The 23,943-nt window shown below is 45.5% G+C and overlaps 1 protein-coding gene across 7 annotated transcripts in view; it reads left to right on the plus strand.

Moving 5' to 3' along the window:
- UNC79 (unc-79 subunit of NALCN channel complex) overlaps positions 1 to 23,943 on the plus strand; it is a 53,786-nt gene that overhangs the window by 14,741 nt on the left and 15,102 nt on the right. For 4 of the 7 annotated variants that reach the window (XM_078864543.1, XM_078864546.1, XM_078864548.1 and 1 more), the window contains exons 16-37: positions 558 to 748; positions 1,190 to 1,313; positions 1,722 to 1,862; positions 2,928 to 3,149; positions 4,845 to 5,075; positions 5,608 to 5,725; positions 5,883 to 5,995; positions 7,644 to 7,792; positions 8,872 to 9,029; positions 9,498 to 9,679; positions 11,372 to 11,573; positions 12,414 to 12,593; positions 12,976 to 13,044; positions 13,871 to 14,160; positions 14,473 to 14,655; positions 15,220 to 15,385; positions 16,579 to 16,722; positions 16,833 to 18,065; positions 18,533 to 18,637; positions 19,475 to 19,591; positions 20,196 to 20,295; positions 21,445 to 21,585. In XM_078864543.1, coding sequence (XP_078720669.1) covers positions 558 to 748; positions 1,190 to 1,313; positions 1,722 to 1,862; positions 2,928 to 3,149; positions 4,845 to 5,075; positions 5,608 to 5,725; positions 5,883 to 5,995; positions 7,644 to 7,792; positions 8,872 to 9,029; positions 9,498 to 9,679; positions 11,372 to 11,573; positions 12,414 to 12,593; positions 12,976 to 13,044; positions 13,871 to 14,160; positions 14,473 to 14,655; positions 15,220 to 15,385; positions 16,579 to 16,722; positions 16,833 to 18,065; positions 18,533 to 18,637; positions 19,475 to 19,591; positions 20,196 to 20,295; positions 21,445 to 21,585 — 4,559 coding nt within the window. The remainder of the gene's footprint in view (positions 1 to 557; positions 749 to 1,189; positions 1,314 to 1,721; positions 1,863 to 2,927; positions 3,150 to 4,844; positions 5,076 to 5,607; positions 5,726 to 5,882; positions 5,996 to 7,643; positions 7,793 to 8,871; positions 9,030 to 9,497; positions 9,680 to 11,371; positions 11,574 to 12,413; positions 12,594 to 12,975; positions 13,045 to 13,870; positions 14,161 to 14,472; positions 14,656 to 15,219; positions 15,386 to 16,578; positions 16,723 to 16,832; positions 18,066 to 18,532; positions 18,638 to 19,474; positions 19,592 to 20,195; positions 20,296 to 21,444; positions 21,586 to 23,943) is intronic. The other 3 variants (XM_078864545.1, XM_078864549.1, XM_078864547.1) reach the window with 2 other exon arrangements.

Consider the following 23,943-nt stretch of genomic DNA (forward strand, 5'->3'; position numbering starts at 1 on the left):
TCTATGTGAACATAGCACCTACGTGATAGCCTTGTGTAAAAAAAATAAACATATACCAAATTGATTGAATCGGAAACGTGTTTAGTGATTTGCATAACATTGTTTTTGCCCATGGGAGGGAATGAGCCCGAGAGGATGGCCACCACGGAGATTTAACGATAAAATCAGTGTGCCGATGTTGGGTTGATTGTCAAATTGCAGGATCGTGAGAGATGTTGATGGCTTGGGGATGTTTTCATGCAGCAATGCAATGATCAACGGTGATGATGATGACTTTTCTCACGCTAATACACCGCTGAATGAAGGCTTCCCTTGCCACGTCAGGCATAGGGACTGTGAAGGGGGCAACTTGGACTGGTTCAGATAACGCTCGCCACTGATGGCAACCCTGGCTAGAAATAAAATTAATATGGGAAGCACTCTAGCCACTGCGTCACCGCTCACCCAAGTAAAACACATTTAAAATACATTGAGTAGTTTTATTTCATATTTTCAAAGGGTTGAAAAGTGTGCGATGAACATTATAAACGTACACCGCACTTTTTGCCTGTCATCAGGTGGGTGGCTACTGGGATAAGTCGTGCAGCGTGGTGAGCCAGTTGAAGGAGGGACTCACGCGCATCTTGTCGCTCATCCCCTACAACGTGGTGACGCAACCAGTGTGGGAGTGCATCATGCCCGAGTGGCTGGAAGCAATCCGCACCGACGTCCCTGAGAGCCACATCAAGGAGTTCCGTGAAGTGCTCAGGTGTTGTTATTATTACTACGACGATATATTGCTTAGTTTAACACGTAGGCTTTCACGACCATAATAAAGGTTTTTGGGTTAGCTCGCGTAACTATAAATGTGTCGTAGCCCTCCACCACCTGACACAGCCAGTAAGGTTTGATATTTCTTATGAGATTTTTCTTGTTTACCCAGGATTTCACTTTGTCTCAAGTCTCTTTTCCAGAGCGTCCAGCCAAATTTTCTTAGTAGGGGGCAATGTTCCTATGTGGTTGTTCATAAATTGGCATACATCTCATTATCATCAACAGCAGCCATGATCTATCCACTGTCGGATGAAGGGAACCCCAAACTGTCACCACCAGTCTTGAATAGTTGCAATCATCTTCTAGCGACATGTCTTGCTCAAGCCAACTTCTCTTGACAGTTCATGATGTCGTGTGTGCATATGTTTTTTTACAGCAAGATGTTTGACATCGAGCTGTGCCCATTACCATTCTCTATGGAGGAGATGTTCGGTTTCATCAGCTGCAGGTTCACCGGTTACTCTGCCTCCACACAAGAACAAGCCCTGCTTTGGCTGCACGTGAGTTTCAACAAAGCGAATCTAAAGTGACGTTTGCAAGTCACATCTTTGTTTTCTCACAGCGCTATCACAGGCATCTTGTCACCTTCGTTTGTTTTAAGCACTCTCCATCTGAGGTTGAGAGTTTTTACATTAGTTTTGTCTTTCTCTCCATAACAGGGGTGGGGGGCACGATATGAATGAAACTCTAGTATAAAGTTATTTTGTTGTTAGAGACTTCACCTTTTGAACATTTTCCAAATATATCCAAAGTTAATTCACAATTTTGAGAAACAATCCAAAGCAAAAATGAATGTATGCAAATTAGCATTTAAAAACATCTGAGGATAAGCACATGATGGAACGCGTTACATAATCCATACGAGTGCATGTTTTTAGTGTATATTTTGTTGTGCCTGCTGTGGTTAGGTCCTGTCAGAATTGGACATCGTGGTGCCACTGCAGCTGCTCATCGGCATGTTCTGCGACGGAGTGCACTCTATCCAGGAGTTGGCCAGTCAGCGCAAGGCTCGAGCCAATGAGCTTGCAGGCAGCCTGGCTCATCGCAGAGTAAGCTATGTCTTGTTTTGTTACTTTGGCACGTCATATGCCAATTTGATGAAAGTGTGCAGAGCAAAGGGCAGAGTTCTTGGCTGGCAACGCTGAGATCTTGGTTTTGAATTCAGCTCTGAGAATTCAAAATATTGGTTTGACCATCAAGCGATTGCACATTAATCTTATTAGCAAGGCTAGTGGGAAAGTGCTGCCCTCTACTGTGTGAGCCAGGTTCATTTGAAGAGCTCTCAGAGGTAACTGTAATATCTGATTAGCATGTTTGGCTACGTACAGTGCTAAAGAAGTTCAACATACATCTGCTTCTGCATGCCATTTTCTGACAAATGTATGCACTGCTCTGAAAAATATGTAAATGTATTCATTTTATGACAATACATGTTAGCAGAGTTATGATAGCATTGGGAGACTTTTTTATTAATATATTTTTCGTGTTGAACATGGAGGCACACACTTGACTTAGAAGCAACACGTTTATTTCGCAGTCCCAACAGGGATAACTAGATAAACGTACACACTCTCGACCCTAACAGGGTAACTACACTACTTTAACAGCGTAACTACATTACCGGGTCAGTCAGTAACATTCTGACTGACCCATGATGCCGAGCGAAGACCGAAGATTGAAGAGACGTAGCACCGAGGGATGATTCCAGAGAACAGCCAAGAACACTCTAGGGACTGCCCCTTTATGCTCCTGAGCGTGGCCTCGCTCCGCCTTCGGCCACACCCCCTTCGAGACCTTTCCCGAAGGATCTCGGCCGAGCATCGCGCGTCCCTCAAGCCCCCCTCGGGCCCCCCTCACTACCCTGTCCCGGTCACGTGCCCTCTCGGGTTCACTCAGACTACCATGTCCTGACTTGCCCTCTCTCAGACCGTCAACAGGACTATGCCCCCTAGGGCCCGTTCGCATGCCGTACTCACTCTGGCCCCAGAGAGAGGTTCCAGACGCACATTAGCACTCTTATGACCATAGTAACACCCTTAACGTTACTACATATGTATGGGCTGGGAAAACTGGCCACGTTGAGGACCTGAGCACAGTACGTGATGTCTTCGCAGGTGAGCGTGTTGTCAGACCCGGGAAGGAGAGGCCAGCTGAATGCTCCGAGCCCCTTCCACAGTCCGTTCCGCAGCCCGTTCCGCAGCCCCTTCAGGAGCCCATTCCGCAGCCCCGTGCGGACCCAGGGCCAGGCCACGGGCAAGACAGCTGACTACGATACTGACGACGAGGACCTCAACCTCTCCTGCTACATCCTCATGATGGACCTCATCCTCAAGCAGGTGAGCCCACGCATTCGCATGAGACCCAAAGACAATGCTGAATAGATTTTTATTCCACTTTGCTAATCATATCGTGAGATTGATGTTTCGATATACGTTGGCCTCTTGACCAATGGCGGAGCCAGGATTTTCAGGTAGGGGGGGGCAACCCCTCCAGCGATGAAAAATGATAGAAGAGTTGTTAGCAAGTAAGGACTTGTCCCTTGCTTTTTATTCGACGCTTGTGCGTCGATGGCGCAGCCATCGATCGTGGGTCGAATTCGAACCGTGAGTGATTAGCATCGCGCTCGCTGAAGGTATGCCTTCAGCGAGCGTGATGCCGATTCTGAGTCACTTATAACTGCTTTGCCGTTACTTATTGCCAATTATGGACTCAGACTATTGTCCTATCATCTCATAGAATCCCTGGCACGTAATAATATGCTACAGAGTGGCAGTGAAGGTTGCCAAATGCCGATGTATTACTAATAAACCCCAATGATCCGATCGAAATTAGGGATTTCGATCGGATCATTGGGGGGGCACTTGCCGCTCCACCCCCCCCCAATGGCTCCGCCAGTGCTCTTTACGATATTCATTGTGTTGAAAAACACTCGACAGGAGCCCTCTGTGAAGGCTTTCGTCTTGTTTCCACTGAATAGGTGATATGCGTATTTGTTGCTCATTGGCTGCGGAGAGTTTCTTTCTCACGGCACTTGATAGAAGTCAACGTAAAGCAGTCAGGTCCATTCATTACCCAACACTCGGTAATTCACTCCAGTCACTCACTTAGTCATTCAGTTGCCTCCTTATAAACAGGACCCTGCGGGGTGGGCTGGTAGGAATAATACTAATACCGGTACAGGGATATCGACCGCACACACACGCGCACGCGCACACACGCGCATAAACGTACACACGCACACACACACGCACACACACCGCACGCACACACACATACATGCACGCACGCACACGTAATGAAGTTGTGTTGCTACGCTTCCAGTTCGCCGTGAATAACGATCCGAAGCCCAATAGCGCCCATTCATCACGCCGCTCGAGTGGGCCGGACACGCACGCACATACGCACGCACACACACGCACACAGTCACACATAAACACACACGCACGCACACACAGACACGCACACACACGCGCATACACACGCACACACACGCACGCACGCAAACACACACGCACACACACACACACACGCGCAGGGGGAGCGGGCGGCCATCTTGTCGGACGGACGGACGGACAAACGGACGCGGACGGACGGACGGACAAACGGACGCGGACGGACGGACGGACAAACGGACGCGGACGGACGGACGGACAAACGGTCGGACGATATAATCTATTGGTGGTCTGGTCCACTTCGTTCCTACCAGTATAACTCTTTTATCACTACCACCATGGTTACTGTTGCCATATTGAGGGCTATATCTACCAGACTGAATGTTTGATCTCATCAATACTGTGATCAATCACCACACTGCAGGTCACAACAATTCTCTTTCTGCTTCTTCCCTACTTTGGAATTCCCTCATTGCTCAATTAAATTAACATGTTAACTGTTTTCTATTACAACTTTGGTCGTGCTCTTTCTGGACACTTGACAGTTTGGGCCCATGGGCCTTGTGCTCAGCAACTGTGTTTAGAAAGACAAAACATACCGATGACTCAACGTCTGCACTTTATCTGTTTTTGCTGCAGATGGAGCTGCAGGACGAGGGCATCGTGCTGGGCCTGGAGCACCAGCTACCGCGGGACATCCTGTGCCTGCTGGACAGCGTGCTGCAGGCGCCGTGGGGAGGCACGCACACATGCCGCGGAGAGGACCGCGCAGTGCCCGAGTGCTCGTTGTGCCAGGCTAGCGCCCTCTTCTACCAGCTCTCCTTCCAACTGCTCGAGCTCCTCCTGCCCAACGACGAGACAATCCTTTCCGTAAGAACCGGCTCGGGCTTTACGCTCAGCGTTGAATCGCATTCACCATCCCGACCGGCGTGGCGAAGTATGGTAAAATAACCACAGTGACCTTCATGGTCTAACAGTGGATTGACAAAAGGGGTGCACATGTACATTAATTGCTTCTAGGAATTGTCCCTTAGTGTTAATTGTAGATGGATGTGATGGGGCATCATGGCTCTTATAATGTTAAATCTGGAAATATATATTTTTATTACATCCACAGTCTTTTTCTGGGTGCGTTGTACACGGTGATCGAAAAGTCAGTTTACTTAGATAAAAAGTGGAAATTATTTCTGACAGTTTTATAATTTTTTCAGTTTTTCTCCAAAAATGTGGATTTAAACATGTTTTACATAAATAAGTCATTACGATGTAATTTTGATATACATAAAATAGAAGATGCAAACAGTAATGTGTGTCTATCTCAGTAAAATAGCTTTAGGCTGTATTCTGTCTGTCTCACATTGGTGGTTTTTCTAATGCTTGTATTGGTGATGTGCGCTCACAGGAGACCCCGGAAAGCCTGGAGGAGAGCCTCTTGCTGCGCACGCCCAATTTGTCAGCCAGGGGCGAGGGAGAGGAGAAGCAGGATGGCAGAAAAGCGGACCTGACAGAGAATCCATCAGGTGATGACCTCACACAGTTGACTGAGGTTACGTTAGCCGCAACATTAACATACAAACTTGGATTCTTTTGAAATGTGAAACGGCGGCACGTGTCTCAGTGTTGTTTGTTGATGGGTACCCAAAATAAATCTGCATCCCGTTATTGTGCTCTATCCAGCTGGTAAAGCAGAACCGAAGGAGTCTGGACAAGAAAACAAGAAGAAAGGGGAGCTCAAGTTCAACCTGCAGCAGCTTCCTGTCACCCTTAAGCTCATCTTCACTCTGCTGCAGGTACCCCCTTCATGCGGAGGGAGAAGGACAGCTGAATGGATGGAAAAGTCAAAGCACGCACTCAGATTAATGATTATTTAATGGTTCCTGAACCCTTTCACACTGGGCCCAGTCTGTCCTCAGGACCCGCCGATGATGCCCTCCTGTGGCCAGCTCCTATATTGTTTCATGTCAGCGAATGTAGGTTTTGTTTGCAGGCCACACACACACAGGATAAACAAATAATTTGGTGATTATTTGCGTTGTCTGCTGCCATGTGGTGGCAGTATCTGGAAAATATAAATCTTACACAAGAAATATCAAGGGCCATTCTCCATTCATTTATTCTGAAAATGTTTATAAAAATAAAACTGGCGGGGTGAGCATTTACATCATGGGACCTCCTTTGCCAGTACAAAAATATGAGAATAGGTTTTCCCCTTTTTTCTGGCAACAAAACAGCTGTGTTAAGATGTTAAAACACTAAACTGGAACCTTTAACAAGGAATCATGTCTGCATTAACCACAATACTTGTGGTCAGAATGCAAACACCAGGTCGAAAGAAAGCTGTCTCTGGTGCGGACCAATCAGTTTCAAAGACAATGCATATATTATCAGAGTACGTTTTTTGTTTGCATTCTGACCACAAGTATTGTGATTAATGCAGACATGATTTCTTGTTAAAGGTTTCAGTTTGGTGTTTTAACATCTTAACACCTGTTGCCAATAAAAAGGGGAAAACCTATTCTCACAACTGGCCAAGTTTATAAAACTAAGTTTTAAATGTAGTTGGCTCCAGGGTGCCATATGATTGAAAAACACATGGATGTGAAAGGATTGTCTAGAAAATGTAAGCACTTAAGGTGAAACAATACATCGCTGAAGTGATTCATGTTGATTTTTTTAAATCTCACAATGCATGTGTAGTGTGTTATACGGAGGCACACACTGGAGTTGGAGGTAACACGTTTATTACAATACCCCAACAGGGTAACTACACTGGTTCTACAGCTAGGTGATAACTGCACGGTTAACTAGACCACAACGGGGTAACTACATAACCGGGTCAGTCAGTAACACACTGCCTGACCCACGATGCCGAGCATAACATCGAAGACCGAGGATCGAAGAGACGTAGCACCGACGGGTTCCATTCCAATAGAGAGCCTCGATCGCTCTCGGGGCCATATCACGTGTCCCTCGAGCCCCCTTTCGGGCCCCCTTGCTACCCTGCCCCGGTCACGTGCCCTCTCGGGTTCACACAGAATATCACGTTCTCACTTGCTCTCTCTCCGACCATCACCAGAACTATGCCCCCGAGGGCCCGCTTCCATGCCATATCCACTCTGGTGCCAGAGAGAGACTGAAGACGTACAGTTTCACTCTTGTGACAGTAGCTGGCGCTAAACACCATAGTGACTCCATATAAGTCACTACACACGCAATAAGTGTATAAAATGGTTAGTTTTGTATTCATGTATTTTGTTTGTAGTGTGTTCACATGACCCCTCCAGCCAATAGAGATGCTACCATTGTCCACTGTTAAATAAAACAGGAACGTTTCTTGAATTTAATCATGACAATACATTGAGTGAAAGTTCCATCAGAAGTGGGCTTCATAATAGTCGTACATATTTTGATATATTGTCTTTGCAAACATTTTTGCAGGAAATTAAAAAGTTTGAGGACCCAGACATCCTGGTGAATATGTTCAACTGCCTGCGGGTGCTGTGCCTGCGCGGGGGCGTCCTGTACCAAGCCAAGAATGCGCATCCACATTTCCTTGCCTACATTCAGGATTGCATGCTTATCCCAAGGTAATTCGCACTGATCCATAAAACCTCACCCGGCCAGGTGGTTCAGCAGGAGAGCGAGCGGTTCGCAGACAGAATGTCACCAGTTCAAATCCTGGTTGGGGATTTGACTTGACCTGTAATCCCTTCAGAGTCACTAATATGAGCACCACTTTCTGATGAAATGAACATAAACTTGGCCCTTCCATAGGAATGTGGAAGTTTCACCACTGGCTCTGGGCTCTAAACAGGGGATGAGCACCACCTCAGTGATCGTTTAAGCAGGAAGTCACTTGGACTTTGTTACAACTTCACCACTGTCATAAACAGTGCCGTTCGATATTTAACATTCTGGTTAGATACAGAAAAAGGGATACTTGTCAAGACATATATAGTAGAAATGTTTCGGGGAGGCGTCACTTTTCACCACACGTTTTCTTTGAAGGAAGGTATTTTATAAAATATGTTTCCACTATATTATTTGAAAAGTAGTTTGCTATTTGCTTTATAGCACTGCCAATATGGATCACTCGAAGGAAGTAAATTTTGTTTTGTTTTTCGATCATGTAATAACTTTGTCTTTAAAACAGTGTGCTTTCTTTTCTTCCTAGCTTGTCGATATTTCAACTTTCCTTTGTTAGAATGTCTACCCTCTTGTCAATAATGAACAGAAACATACAAATGTGCCTAAAGGAGTGAGTTTGAATGAGTGTTGTGTGCTCCCTTCTTACACATATTCATGAACATTGACAAAAAAATGGAACCGACATTGAGAAATGCACAACACATGGATTAGAGGGCATGGCCAAGTTAGAGAGATTAGATTGACTGATAATAAAAGTAGTTTGTCTTGGGCAGAACACATCAGTAGAAGGGATGATTGCCAGTGGCCGAGACTTACGAGGAAGTGGTATGCCTGAGGGTATATGTATGTTTGTTGAACTTCTTTCGCACCGTGCATGTCCATCACGGAAATGGAACCATTAAATCATGTCATGCGCAGAAGCTGGACCATAGGAAATGTTGATTGCTTGGGAAGGCCTTTCCCCATCATTGGTTAGATCAGGTTCATACTTATGAAGTCTGCTTGGTGCCGTGAACAGCCTGTGGCAGGTGATGAAGACGGAGTTCTCGCAGCTTCCTGCGGTGGCGGCGCCGCTGCTGCTGCACACACTGTCATTGCCGCACGGCGGCGACGTCTTCTGGGGAATCATTGAGCGCAGCTTCAACAGCAAGGAGTGGAAAGTGCGCTTCGAAGCAGGTGGGCCGACTGGGAAGCTCAGTTGAAATGGAGATTCCATTACATTCGGCTTTCATGGAATTGTCCCATTCCTAATTATTATTATCAGTTTAGTATTGCACACGTAGAAAAGTCTACAGGATCCTGCTTTTTATGTACAGTTTGACCTGTCATTTAGATATCTGTAAATTGCATTCATTAACTTTTTGCATATCATTGGAATAATGAGACAGATTACTCAGTATTTGAGGCCCTAAGCATCACAATAATACCAAAAAGGGAAAAATCTCTGAAATTATTCGTAATTGAGCTTAAACGTGTGGCCGAGCTTTATAGCTGACATGCATCTTCAACTGCACCAAATATATGCAAAGTATAAAAATTGAGGTGGGAAGCTTCCTGGATTTTACGTGGTTGAGTTGATGTGGAGTGACCCATTAGACAAATTTTTCCACGAGCATTTACCCACTTTCCACTCTGCACCGGCAGTGGAGAAGGTGGCGGTGCTGTGCCGCTTCCTGGACGTGGCTGCGACAGCCAAAAGCCACACACTCAAGTATTCGATGGCGCACGCCTTTTGCTGCTACCTGGCAGCCGTGGAGGACGTGAGCCCCGCTGTGAGCACCAGCGCTCAACTCCAGCTTGACACCATCAAGCGCTCCGCCCTGCAGGTGTGTAGCTTCCCACTTGCCCGGTTTTCCAAAGAACCATTGACTGATCTGCCTTTCACCGTCAAAGTGTAGAGCTATACACCAGCTTAGGAAGGGTTTTCACCTGTGTTTTTAACAAAATATGGGCAAAGAGCACGTACGAAAGTGCTGTATTCTGAAGTAATTTATATTATTAAATAAGTGTTTGGGACAATGTAAAATCACAAGCCAAGACTCAATGTATCCTCATATAGTTTAATAAAATGACAATGCGGAAATCCTCTCTTATCAAAACACTCATACATCGGGCTAAAACAATGTTAGATGGTGAGAGTCTAGTGAGAGAGATTAAACATGTTAAAGAAGCACTAAGACAGAATGGCTACAATAATGCTCACATTAACAGAGCACTGAAGGCCAAATCACGAACGCAAAGCAACACTGCTGAAAGCGATAAGATTGTTCAAACAATTAAAATACCATACAGCTCAGGAGTAACTGACAAATTAGCCCGGGTTTTGCAAAAGCAAAACATTAAAGTAAAATTTGGTACAGTACACAAAATTCAAAAACTGGTATCTGGCACTAAAGACGAATTGCCTAAATTATCAACAGAACGTGTGTATCGGATTAATTGTTTATGTGGCAGATGCTATATTGAACAGACGGGACGCAACATCAGCGTAAGACTAAAAGAACACCAAAGAAACATTAAATTATCTCAAACACAACTGTCGGCAGTAGCAGAGCATGCTTGTCAACAAGGACACTCAATTGATTTTGATAATGTTGAAGTGTTGTGTAAAACTAATTATTACTGGCCAAGACTAATTAGAGAATCCATTGAAATTGAGAGAAACAGAAATCACTTCAATCGCTCTGACAGCTACAGGCTTAGTGCAGCCTGGAAGCGTATTATTAAATACATACAATTACAGTTCCTTATAAGGGAAACAAATACCAATGAATAACAATTGAATGATTACCAATCTATATAATTATAATACCATCCCCCTCTTTGCCTCGAATCACTGCACCAGATTGAATTGAATGATGACGTCACCCCGCTGCTGCTCATTTTAGACCTGGAGCAACAGGAGAGCTTCACCATTCTTGCCCGATGAAGCTGATTGTAATTACCAGTGAAACGTCGTACTACTCAAATTTAAAATGCTGTTGATTCTCTCTTCAACACACCGGTGGGCTAAAGAAGTGAATTATTTTGTCCTTTGAAAAACGTGACACATTTTTTACTGTTTGGCTGTGTCGAGTGGTGGAGAGTTACGACACATTTATAAATAACGCGATCTGACCCAAAAACCTATATTATGAATAATATTGGTCGCGAAAGCCTACGTGTTAAACTGAATGTGGATCTATATGGTATCTAAATGCAAGCGCATCTCAAGATGCTGTATAGAAACAGTGGTCATATTTAGTTTCGAGAGTGTCCGACAGTTATAGGCAAAGGGGAAGAGCACAGTCTTGAGCTTGGTCTTAAACAGGAGCAAGGAGTCGACAGCACAGATGGCGTATAGAAAGGAATTCCAAACTATGGGAGCAGGAGAAGAGAACGAGTGACTTTCCACTAAGAGAAGGTTGTCTGGGCTCTTCATAGAAGGATTTATCTATCTGCTGAAGATGCTCGTGGTCGACCTGGACTCACTGGCCTATTCTGCACTGTAATATCTGTTTGGTTTGGTTGTTGCACAGTGCCTGTGCGCATGCATGGACTTCCAGTTTGACACGGTGGTGAAGGACCGGCCCACCATCCTCAGCAAGTTGCTGCTCCTGCATAACGTGCGGCCGGACATCCCCGCACTCAGCTGGGAGTTTTTTGTCAATCGCTTCGACACCTTGTCACTCGAGGCTCAGCTCCACCTGGACTGCAACAAGGAGTTCCCCTTTCCCACCAGTGAGTGCCACCAGGCCCAAAACGTCATGCGGTCGGCAACAAATAGCACAACCAAAATTTCAATAAGAGTTAACACATGTCTTGAATCGAGCTGGAGCTTGGGCAAAGAGATGATAGGAGGGAATTCCAAAGTGGAGCAGTGCAAGGGAAGAAGCAGAAGAAGCGTTTTGGGTGGTAGAGTTGGTTGCACAGGAGTAACACTTGTGTCTCACAGCAAGAAAGGCCCGGGTTTGAACTTTGGCACAGATGCCTTTCTATGTGGGATTTGCATGGGTTGTCTCCCGATTCTCTGGTTTTCTCCGAAAGCAAAAAAACACAGTTTAATTGCGATTGGCCAAATATTGCAATTAAAAAAATATTACCTGCAAATTACTCAGTTGGGATTACACGTCTAAACATTACCCCCGACTAAAAATTGGCAGGACCCTCCTGAAAAAGAGTCTTGAGACTTAGGCTTTCGATTGCGTCAGTCCACCTTGTGCTGTGTGCATTACACATGCAGTGTCGTGATGTCACATGACATGTAAGGTATGATGGGAGTACTGAAGCAATGTTAAAAATCGTGCAATTTGCCGTCTAGAAATTTTTTTTGTGTTTTATAAATGCTCATTAATGAATACTTCAAATCTAGAACTCATGAATGAAGTTGACCAAACTTACTCTTTTAGGATCAAAGAGATTGAGAAATTTGTGGTGCCAGTTTGTTTTGCCTTCCTGCTTGTCTGTGTTTTCCTGTGCCCCTGTTTTATTCTCTTTGAGAATGATGGGAAACTGCACGTTACATATTCAGCATGATTATGACGATTATTATTTTTTGAATGCGTCATCTTTGAACGACAGCCATCTCGACGGTGCGAACGAACGTGGTGAACATGAGCGACGCGGCTATGTGGAAAATCAAGCGTGCACGCTTCGCCCGCAATCGTCAGAAGAGTGTGCGCTCGCTCCGCAACAGCGTGAAGAAGCCGTCGGAGTCCAAGAGGACACACTCGCTGCCGGAAACCCTGACACACAGGCTCCGTTGAGTATCGTTCGCTCACCGTCTCGTCGGCTACTCAGCCGTTGTCATTCGCAATAGTTGCATCATATTTCACACAAAACAACGATGAAAGAGAAAACTGCTCCATGAGCTATTTCGTGATAGAAAAATATATTTAACATTAAGATATTCGGACACATTATATGTATGCAGAAGAAGACCGATTGTACCATTATATTGTGTTATTAACATGATTTGTTGGAAACATGAAATTCGAAACTTTGTTTTTTTCTTTCAGGTTCTGGTTCACATTTCAGTTTGAAATTATTCTACAGTACATCTACATGATGTGATTTATAGAGTGAACTGCGATGTTTATATTTCATTTTACTTTTTTTTTTCATATATTTTTTATCATCGCAGCTTTACGGATCACTCGCCATCAGCAGTCTGCTCCATCACTTGGGGAGATGATTAAGCATGTTTTACCTGGTATGAGTCACACCATCACTCACAAAGACCTAACAACAGTCATCCCTGACATCAACCATGACATGTGAAGCTGCTGCTGCTGCTGCTGCTGCTGATGATGATGATGATGACAAATATATGGCTGCCAGAACACACCAAGTATTAATCCTCAAACTAAATTAATCCGGGTACTGAATTTCAGTCGAGCAATCAATTAATTTGCACAGTGTTTCACAATTCTAGTCCTTCTGACGGGCTATGATGCAGATTTTAGTGATTGACCAATCATCAGGTGTGTGCATTTTGTCAGTGACTTAATTGATATGTGAATATAATTTGTTTAAAGCCAATTGATTAGCAGAGCACTGAGCAGAGCATTCGGTTAATGTTGGGTCCACACAGGGGTATGGGAACAATCACAGCTCCCAGAGCTGGAAGAAACGACATTTTATCGTATTCAAAAGTTTTCATTCTACCAAAGTATACATCAGGGAACAAATCGTCTAAAGATTGTGTTTTTTTAGTATCCATAAAAAACACATTGGATGTTATGTTCCACATTGTCACACTCATTTGCATTGTAATTATTCTCACATGTCAACTACCCCACTGGATTTTTTTTATGTTTCTCAAAATAAATTACTTTTGGGTAGAGTTTCGTAGTGGAGAGTTACATTGCAATGGCTTTATTTATATATGATATAAAAAATTCTGCCCTGCATCTGGTGCAAGTGCCCTATTTATAGTGTACATGCCCTGTTTTTGGTACACGTGCCCTGTGTCTGGGGTATGTACCTGTGGCACGAGCAGCTCCAGTTGTAATTTTTTTTTTTAAACAAAACTCCAGGTGGCAACCTGGCAGTGGGAGACGACATCACCATCTTGGACCCCCTCCCGGAGGACGCACGCATCGACCATCAGACCGTGCACCACCTCATCACGGTGCTTACCAAGTTCATGGCCAAGGAACGCAGCACCTCGGAGACCGACGTGTCATCCGCCAAGGCCTTCAACACCGTCAAGAGACACCTGCACGTGCTGCTGGGCTACGACCAGCAGGAGGGCTGCTTCATGGTGGCTCCCAATAAGATGCGCAGCAGCACCTGCTTTAATGCCTTCATGACCGGCATTGCGCAGGTACCCTGGATGGAGATTTTATGGAGATGTACGACGTTTTTGGGGTGCAGGGTTTAATCAGGGTGGCACAGACGTTTCCTGAGCCACGCAGCGAAATCTACGTGGGACACTCTTCTTTGTTTGTCTACCTAGTTCCAGGGCACACTCACCCTCACCAACCTGCACTGCCCAGTGTGGTGAAGTGCTGTCAAGCAACCTCTCTGACTGACATGGCATCGCGGTGCACTACATCCAGCAGTGGATTAAGCATGGATGATGACGGAGCTAACTGTTCTCCGTGTACTTAAACGCCGGCGCTGTGTGCTTGCACAGGTGCTCGACTGTAACATCAGCCTGGGCCGGCAGCTGCTGCCACTCGTGCTGCAAGTGCTGAAGTATGGTGCCTGCCCTCAGCTGCGCCACTACTTCCAGCAGCCGCCGCGCTGCTCGCTCTGGTCCCTGCATCCGCACACGCGGCAGCTCTGGCTCCGTACTCTCATAGTCATCCTCTACAAGGTGCGCTCTCCCGGTTCTCCCGATCTGCCTGTTCGCTTGAAGGACGTTTGCGTAGCTATGTCAGGTATAGGCGGTGCAACTGCACTCCGGGGCCGACGAGCCGTAGGGGCCCAGGTTCCAGGCGACGTAGAAGTAGGGGGTTAAAAATTGGGGAATGGGCCCCGATTTTTTTCCTTGCACCAGGGCCCGTGCTAACCAAACTACACCACTGGTTTAGATTGTACTCTTTTGGAAATGTCACTCATGGAGAACTATTCCCATAGCTCAGGCAGGGAACCCAGCGGAAATTGTTTAACATGGTACACTCCGCTCATCTATTCTGTGTTGTATTGTTCCCTCTTGTATGCAAGTTGATAAAATCCACTCAGCATTGTAAATGAATACACCACAGTTGTTCGGCAGGCCGTGTGTGGTAGAGTAAAGTGTGGGTGTGCCCCCCTCTTCGAACACATCTGGTTACCATAGAAGAGGAGATGAAATATCCTCTATATATTTTGCTCCCTTCCGCTAGCAGTGATGGGAGCGAGCTATTATCGGGCCGCATCTGTACCATTACCTTTTTAGTACCCCTACAAGGAGCCGGACACATGCAAGGTGGTGCTGCAGCTGATCTATGTGGTGGTGAACACGCTGGACGCCCAGTACCACAGCTGCAAGCCGCACCCCACTGCAGGCCCCCTCTACAGTGACAACAGCAACACGAGCAAGTACAGCGACAAGGAGAAGATGGGTGAGTGGGGCTTCTTGTTTCACACAAGGCGGCAGGGTGGTGCAGTGGTAACACTTGTGCTTCGCAGCTAAATATGGTCTGGGTTCCAATTTTTGACTTGGGTGCCTTTCAGTGTAAGAGCTCCTGTTCCACATGGGTTGCTTCCAGATTCTGCAGCTTCCTCCCATAAACAACCCTTAATGTAACTGGTATTGGCCAAAATACCAATCCTTAAAAAGTATCTGCATCTGACTCAATTTGGATTACCCATTGGACCCTCTCCTGCGAAGACTTGGCAGGACCCTCCTGAAAAGACTTGAGACTCGGTTAGGCTTTCCTGGCTAAACAAGCATAGTCATTAATAATTATCATCACCAGATATCCTGACTGAAAAATGCATAACATTTTAAATTACAAAACATAGAACATTTCCAGCCGCTATGTCAATCCATTGCTGGATGAAGGCCTTCCTCTCTTATGTTGGTCTTGGTGGTTGATTGACAACACAAAACAACAAAAAGTTGATTTGTATAACGTCTAAGTTGGTGATTCAATGGGGGTGCAGGCATGGATACTGACCAGGATAAATGTAAAATGTGCTTGACAACAATTTTTTTATATACAACATGAAACAAATGCCTTACACTGCATTGACTAGAGATGTGAGCATGTGATCTCTATATTTTGGCTTTAGTAACCTGGGGTGGAGCGAGCGGCGGTTTGACGAGGGGGCCGCCATATCACAAATTTTGAGACCCAATCGTCGAAATGCAACCACATCTCAAGATGCCACACTTAAACGGTGTCAATGTTTAGACTATAAAAAGGTGTGGTACGTCGTCGACAGAGGAGAGGGGGAAGGTTTTTAACTCGGGAATTGACAATAAGGATGACTGGCGAAAGGTCACTTGCAGAAGATGAAAGCAAGAGAAGAGAATGAGCGATCTCCCACTGACCGAAGGTTGACCACACTTCACCATGCTGATCAGTCCAGGTTGGTGAAGCTTAGGAGGCCCAGGACCAGGTCAGATATCACCACTAATGTTCGCCATAACCAAGAAATTAACTGAGGCCGCCGGATTCTTAGCGCAATGTGCTAACCACTGCACCTCCGTTACATTCATCATGAGTTATAATTGTGATATGAAGGGGAAATGCTCAAAAGTGGTGGTTTAATCCCCTTATTCATTTTATTGATGTGTTTTTTCTCCCAGAAGAAGACAGCGTGTTTGATGAGTCTGATGGTCACGAAACACCCACACGAGGAAAAGAGTCCCAAACATTCCTGGCAAAACTCAAGAAGATGGGAGGATTGAAGAATACCAAATATCAGCAAGTTGATATGCTACCTCAACGGAGTGAGTTCAGAGCTTTTTTTAAACAAATTTGAGTAAAATACTAGCTTTGCTACCAATCTTGTGAGTTAAAATGTATCATCAACTTAACTGCTGTGTGTTTGTGTGTTTAGATTCAGACATAGAGCTATCACAATACAAAGATAAATGTGCCCTGCACGACATCCTAAAGTCTCAGTCAAGCCCCTCGCCAAAAACCCAGGAGGAGCTGCTTTCAGTGTCCATCTCAGTGCCATCCATCAGTTCATCCAGCAAGAGGCTCTTGCGGCCCAAGCACAGGTCCATGGAGCACAGGAGCACATACTCGGAGCCACTCCACCCAGCCCTGGTGGAGTGCCACAGGAGGTCCTTCTCCGCCAGTCCAGATATTGAAAGACGCTTCTTGCCATCGTCCAAACACCACGACGCCAGCCAGAACTCCTCGCCCGACAGCCAGATATTTGTGTCTCACCAGAGGGGAGGCGATGAGCACGTGGCAGCGGCGGCCAAGGCAAAGCAGATGACGAAAAGCATCACGCCCGACATCAGGCTCAGTTTCCTGGATGTGCCGGAGGTGAAGCTCGAGGACATTGAGGAGTTTGAAGCAGAGAACAGAAAGGATGGCGATCTGATGAGTATCTCGCCTGACAAGGCGGTCACGGCCGCTTTGGAAAAGCTGTCGATGATCACAAGTTCCGACAGTGATTCGCTCACATTTGATCTTCTCCCGCCGTTGCAAATCATAGAGAGCGACGATGAGAACGAGCGGGGAGAAGGGAAGCCTTTGAAGGGTATGGACACCCAAGGTCATGGCCCCAAGGTGACACCTGTGGTGATGGTCAACATCGAGGACTGCACCGGGGAGGTTTCCATCCGGGTGCCCGACAGCACCGCTTGGCTGCAGCCTCCGAGCGCGGCAGACTTTCCCGCGATCCCAAGCGCGACGTCAGAGTGCCTCGAAATCTTCAGCTGCGGCGCGGACAGCCCGGCTTCGACGAGCACGTCGGACAGAGACAACGGTGCCAGCGCGAAGCAGAAAACCAAGAGAGGCCCCCTCGAGAAGCACACGGCGGTGCAGGAGACTCCCCCCGACGAGAGCCCCTCCAACGGCATCGACGGTGAGAGGGAGCGCACGCCGTCCTGCGCTGTCGCAGAAGATGATCGAGAGGCCGAAACGACCGAGGCAACCATAGAAGAAGGTGACCTCAAGGAGGGTGAGGAAGAGGAGGGGGAAGAGGGAGAATTCCGCATTCAAATTGTTCCCCGGCAGAAGAAGGAGCGGAAAATCGCTGTCAGCGCCATTCAGAGGGAATACCTGGACATGCCCTTCAGCATGCCGCAGCAGTCCATAGACATCGACGATGGAGGTACGCTTCGTGGACTGCGTGGGAGCGCTTGTATTTGTTTAGCGTGTCAATACTTTGTGCGTCAGTAGGTTGTTCTCAAGTGTAGTTTAGATGATGGTCCCAGCCCTGTCACCAATGACCACACAACAAATCCATTCCATTAAATTTACTTCAACATCCTTAATTTGACTAAATTTCAGCTCTGAGAATTTAAATATCGGCTTGACTTAATGCAATGAATGTTATTCTCATATGCGAAGTCAAGGGAAGGTATTGCCCTCTACTGTGGGGATCAGACGTTACTTGAAGGGATGTCAGGAAGTTCTTCTGCTTTGAGCTGTTCTCTAACACGAAATATGCTGCTCTGTGAGAGATCCAAATGGTTCATGCATCTGATAAGGTGATGTCGATAGCGCAATCGGTATACAACTGGGGAAAATTTACAAAAGTAAAAATACCCATTGTGGCTTATTTTTGACTTTTTTCAGATGTTCCGGGCCCTGCTGTAGGTGGTCCCCCAACGCTGGATTTGCCTCGGGAAAGTACCTCTGCGCAGTCATTTGGAACGGCTGCATCAGCTGAAAGCAGTCAATGTAATGAATTGCCACGTTTCCCTGTTTTTTTCTGCACATCTTCCTGATCTATAGACGTTTTTACCTTTTTTCAGGTTGTACTGTATGTTTGATGTCCGGAGTAACCCGAGCCCCCCCCCCACCTCCCACTAGATGCTTCGTGGCATCCACACGCGGAAAACAAAATGCTTTCTGCACTGTGTAGATGTGATATTAAAGTGGCAGCGGTGTCAGGGGCATACGAAAATATGACAGTGCAGCACTTGAGGACAAATTTCACAGTGAGAGCAATGGCTGTGCTGTAAGGAGCAAGTTATTTGAGTAAAGGGTTTGCATTTCATGCTTATAAGCATGTACTTTTTTTATTTTGGTTTGCGTGCATATATCGATATTTTTTTTTTATTTTCCCCAAGATTTATCAGGAGGGGGTCTCACTGATTTGAACCCTTTGGGGTTGACATGTATGATTGTGTAAGAGTTGCTTATGTGATTCATCATCAACAATGATCTGTCTCCGCAGTGGATGACTTATCAGGTGTGTTCTCTCCTTTGGCTGCCACTGTCAATAGTCTTGACCACCGGCCATCTTTCCTTGAGCAACGTGCCCTGCCCAGGCCCACGATCGGTACTCATGAGATTAGATGCGTCACTTTCTTAACAAGCAAGATGACGTCTCTAACTTGCGCATGTTCTCTGATCCATGTGGTCTTCTATCTGTCTGTGTAATTCCAAGCCTGTACCTCTCCATTTGTATGCCATGCCAGGCTATATCATGAAAAGCAATATCCGAATGTGCCGAAAAGATAACGTTTGTTTTTTTATCTAATTGCACCATTTATTGGGGCTCTTTCTTGACAGCTCATTACAAGCCAATGAAGCGTGCTTCTCTGGGCGTCCTGACACTGCAACAGCCGCTAAGGCAGCAGCTGGAGCAGCAGGGAAACAGTCCGCAGCCTCTCGGAGCCTGGGAGGCAGGCAAGTACACGATGCATGACCTCACCTGCGTCCGGCATCGCCGCTTGCAGAGTTGGACTGGAACAAGTTGCAGCTCTCTGATCGACGTGTTTTTGGATTGCACCGCGTGTTTGGCATGATGTCCACATTTTGCTCCATGTATTGGGAACTCCTTCAGGAACTAAATTCTTAAGTAGCTTCCAGCACATGGACAAAAAACATTGGACATGGTCATCATCATGCTGAACAACACGCAGGACAACCCCTGAAACACACATTGGAGAGGTACTCTGCACAATTGCGAAACCCTATGTGGTCGTATTAGTTTTGTATGTCTCATATCATTTTATTGCAGCTCAAATTAGCGTGAACATTCGGAGTTCAATTCTGTGTGGTAGCTATGGCATAATCGGATGATCACCAGTAAAAAATCTTCATGTTGTCGATGAAATAAGTACCACTCAGTTGAAACAAACCATTGTCGTAATTTGGATAGACTGCTCATCCCCCATCATCATTCGAAAGTCAAATTTCAACTCGAGACCGCAAATGTGAACGAGTGCTGCCGTATGGCTCATGTGACGAGGAAGATGTAGTGACTTGACCCTCTGCTGTGCTGTCACAGGCACCAAGTACAGCCTGGTGTCAGCTGCCAGCATCCCCAGCATGTTTGTGCCGGTGCCAGAGGAGTTCACGGACGAGCAGCCGACCCTGGCAACGGACAGGTCAGATTGTCCACAAAGAGCAGCTCCCTGAAAATCGTCATGAATTCTCAAGCCGCCTGTCGTCAACCCCGCACCGCAGCCACGATCCCGCAAGTTCACAGTTGAGCTTGCCTTGGCCATTAGAGGTACCGTGCATTCGCTGCCGATTTTTTCACTTTGTGCAGGGCCGAAAAGAGTTGTACCTCTGTGGTTGCAGACCTGTCCATGGTTATGCAATGCAATTTGATTTTCGGGAGCATCTACATAAGGTTGGATCGGAAGAAGCCGCACATAAACAGCAGGTGGACTTATTTTATAAGAGATAAAGTCCGTTAAAGGCAGAGGAAGAGAGGAAACACTTTTCCCTTAATTTTATTTCTTGAGAATGTATCCATGAATTGTCCACACCTAGGTCTTGAAGCCTCGGACATTATTCAATGACTGTGTGGCACTGCGACCACTGTACACGAGTTTGCGTAGATTGGTGAGCAATGTAATTACTTTATAGTGCCGTCAAATAATAAATTTAGATGTCTGAAACAGATAAGAAAGATTTGCATTCCTTCGCAATTAAATAACACTGCATCTATTCGCACTGTACAGAGCACATGCAAATAACAGTGCTATCATGGCATTAGTAGGGGAAGAGGGTGACTCACAGTAAAAGAAAAACGGAGGTGGGAAAAACACGGGAGAACAGAGAAGACTTAGTATCTGTGCCTCGACTTTTCCAGGCACCAGGATGTACAGCAGCAGCTGCCACCATTGTGAAGCAATGCATTTGTTCTCGTGTCCCAGTTAACTGGTGGTGGCCTATGACTGAGTCACCCAGAATGTGTGCCATCTCGTCATATTCCAGAAGCTAAGCAGGATTTTGACGCGCCCACCGCCATGCATAAAACAGGTTGTCATATGCTGCTGGGCTATGCTGTGAGCAGAAATAAGTGCACAGAATTAATTGTTGTACTTTCATTCTCAGCTTCAATAGATATGCTCCCCACCTTCACAAACTCGTATTGAGCAACTTAAAAAAAAATGGTCGAATAGCCCCCAAGATCCATATGGCGCAGGGAGGCCCTCATCCAGCAGTGGACTGACAAACGGGCTGTGCCTATGAAGTCGTGGCGTTTGTACCGGTGAGATGTGCGCACGATAGTTTTTCTTTCCCAGGTGCCACGACTGCGGCGCCATTCTGGAGGAGTACGATGAGGACACGCTGAGTTTGTCCATCGTTACACTGTCCACCTTCATCCACCTCAGCCCTGAGGTCGCCGCACCCCTGCTGCTCGATATGCTGCAGTCTGTCGGCAGGTATTTATTTCTCCGCTTACCTCCGGGATGTGAATATTACAAGGAAAATGGATGTAGGCTTGGAATGCAGAAGCTTATTGTAAAAGTCATGCGGTTTGTAAATGTTAATACATTTGTCATGGGTGCAAGCCACATTGTCTTGTTACTCGAGTATGCTTCAAAGAACAATGTTCTCTAGAGAATATTGTTGTTTTAATGAAATGGAAATAATCTAAATTAAACTCATGTGTGGTTTGTGTTTACAATTTAAAGTGGCGAATTCAAGAACTTAAAACACAATCTATGATGATGGTAGGTTTTTACCCTTTTAACTGGTACAAAACTGACACCTTTATTCAAGGCATCATGTTTGCAATGACCACAACACAAGTAGTCAATAAAGCAAACAAAAAGAAGCAACTCTGATAAGGATAATAATATGCACTATCCTTATCAGAGTTGCTTCTTTTTGTTTGCTTTATTGACTACTTGTGTTGTGGTCATTGCAAACATGATGCCTTGAATATAGGTGTCAGTTTTGTACCAGTTAAAAGGGTAAAAACCTACCATTATATTTTGCCACTGGTAAAAGAGATCTCATAGTGTAAACAATCTATGATGCTTCCATCTCTTATGACACTTAATGTTTACATTGGTTGGAATTCATCTCAAAATCCCTGCTATGCATTACAATTCTTTGAACACTCTCCCACTTCTAATATATTTGCAAATTACAGCACTTAGCCTTGTGTTTGCAAGGGCATGCTAATAGTCTGTACTTGGCACACGTATGTCAGTCTTTAACCATGTTCACCTTTCAAGCTACTATCTGTACTAATATGATTCTCACTTATATATTATTAACCACAAATGCATGTGAATAATCTTAATAATATTTTCTCTACTCTTCCCTTTTGTGAGATGTTCTTATTGGAGAGCACACAAGTCAGAGCCTACCAATGTCTTTCCATTGACTGCAACTTGCTGAGTTCCTTGAAACACTCGCTCAATGGATTTGAAATAACTTAAAATATATGAATTTAAATGTTTTAGTAAACTTAATTTGAGAACAAAATGATCGATTTTGCTCCTACCCTGACGGTGCGCATCTTTATTAAGGAGGTCTCCTCAGTATGTTATGATTTTTTTTACCTAAATCTGAGTTGACTTGCTTCTTTTTACGTTGTTATTCATTTTAGGACTTAACTTTCCCAGCTCCCTAACCAAACGTAGCTGGCACCTATTGCTGAGTGCCTTCTCATTAATGCCAGTGGACTATTTTGAAAAAAATATATATATACTTTACCCACCAAGCTTTGCCCAAATGATACCTTTCTATAAGTTCATCAGAACACTACACTGATTGATATATATAGTCTCCCATAGGAAAATTGTGATTTTGTTTTCTTTCTGCATGCTAATAAATGCCTCCATGATAGTCCTGTAATGGAAATTGTGCTCCAGCCTGGTCCAGGAGCTCGTACACAAAACTGCTTGATGTACAATGGAATAACGGAATGTGCATCATAGCCAGACCACTGTAACCAACACCAACCTCCTGGCTCCCTATTCTGGCAAACATTCTTCCACAAAATATCCGCAGAGAATGCAAGAGCATTTACACACTTTCTTGCCAACAACAACCACCTACCCACCTCAACAATGAGCTCAACAATGTACCTCACCGCCACCTACTCAAGTGCCCATCCCCTTTCTGGGATCACGCTACTACTAGAATTTCACCCAGATCCGGAAGAACGCTAGCAAGCAGAGTGGAACAACGTGGACTTCAAGAATAAACACCTCATTCGAGACACAATCATCATCGCACGTCCTGGCTTTCATCGCACATTGCTCGAACACACCGGTGGTGTAACCATCAATAGCATTAACAGGCCAATGCGCATATCTTCATGAATAGACAATTAAAGACAAGTCACGGTACAATTGGGGCCATTCAACCACAACTATGCACTATATATTAAACCACTGTAGCCTGCACGCCTTCAACAGGGGAATGGAAAAACTACATGAATGACTGAAGCCCTCTCGTGGCTAGCAGATCTCAACATTGGCATTGAGCTCCATTGCTGAATGAAGGCCTCCCAGGGGCTTTAAGTGATACAGGTTGGTTTGATCATACTTCACTACACTGCTGAGTGTGGATTGGTAAATGGGGCCTCAGGTCTTGTTCAGATATTGCAGTATTGCCACTTATGTTAGCCATGGCTGGGAATCGAACTTAGGTCACCATGTTCATCGTAGAGCGTGTGAACCACTGCGCCACTGCTCCCTCCTTAGCTGCGGTTTATTACCGTTAAATTGAAGGATCTCTTTATTGTCTTTTCTTTTTATTATCTATTGATTTAATTGAATGTA

This window comes from Lampetra fluviatilis, chromosome 18 (assembly GCF_964198595.1).
Source record: "Lampetra fluviatilis chromosome 18, kcLamFluv1.1, whole genome shotgun sequence".
Taxonomy (NCBI): Eukaryota; Metazoa; Chordata; class Hyperoartia; order Petromyzontiformes; family Petromyzontidae; genus Lampetra; species Lampetra fluviatilis.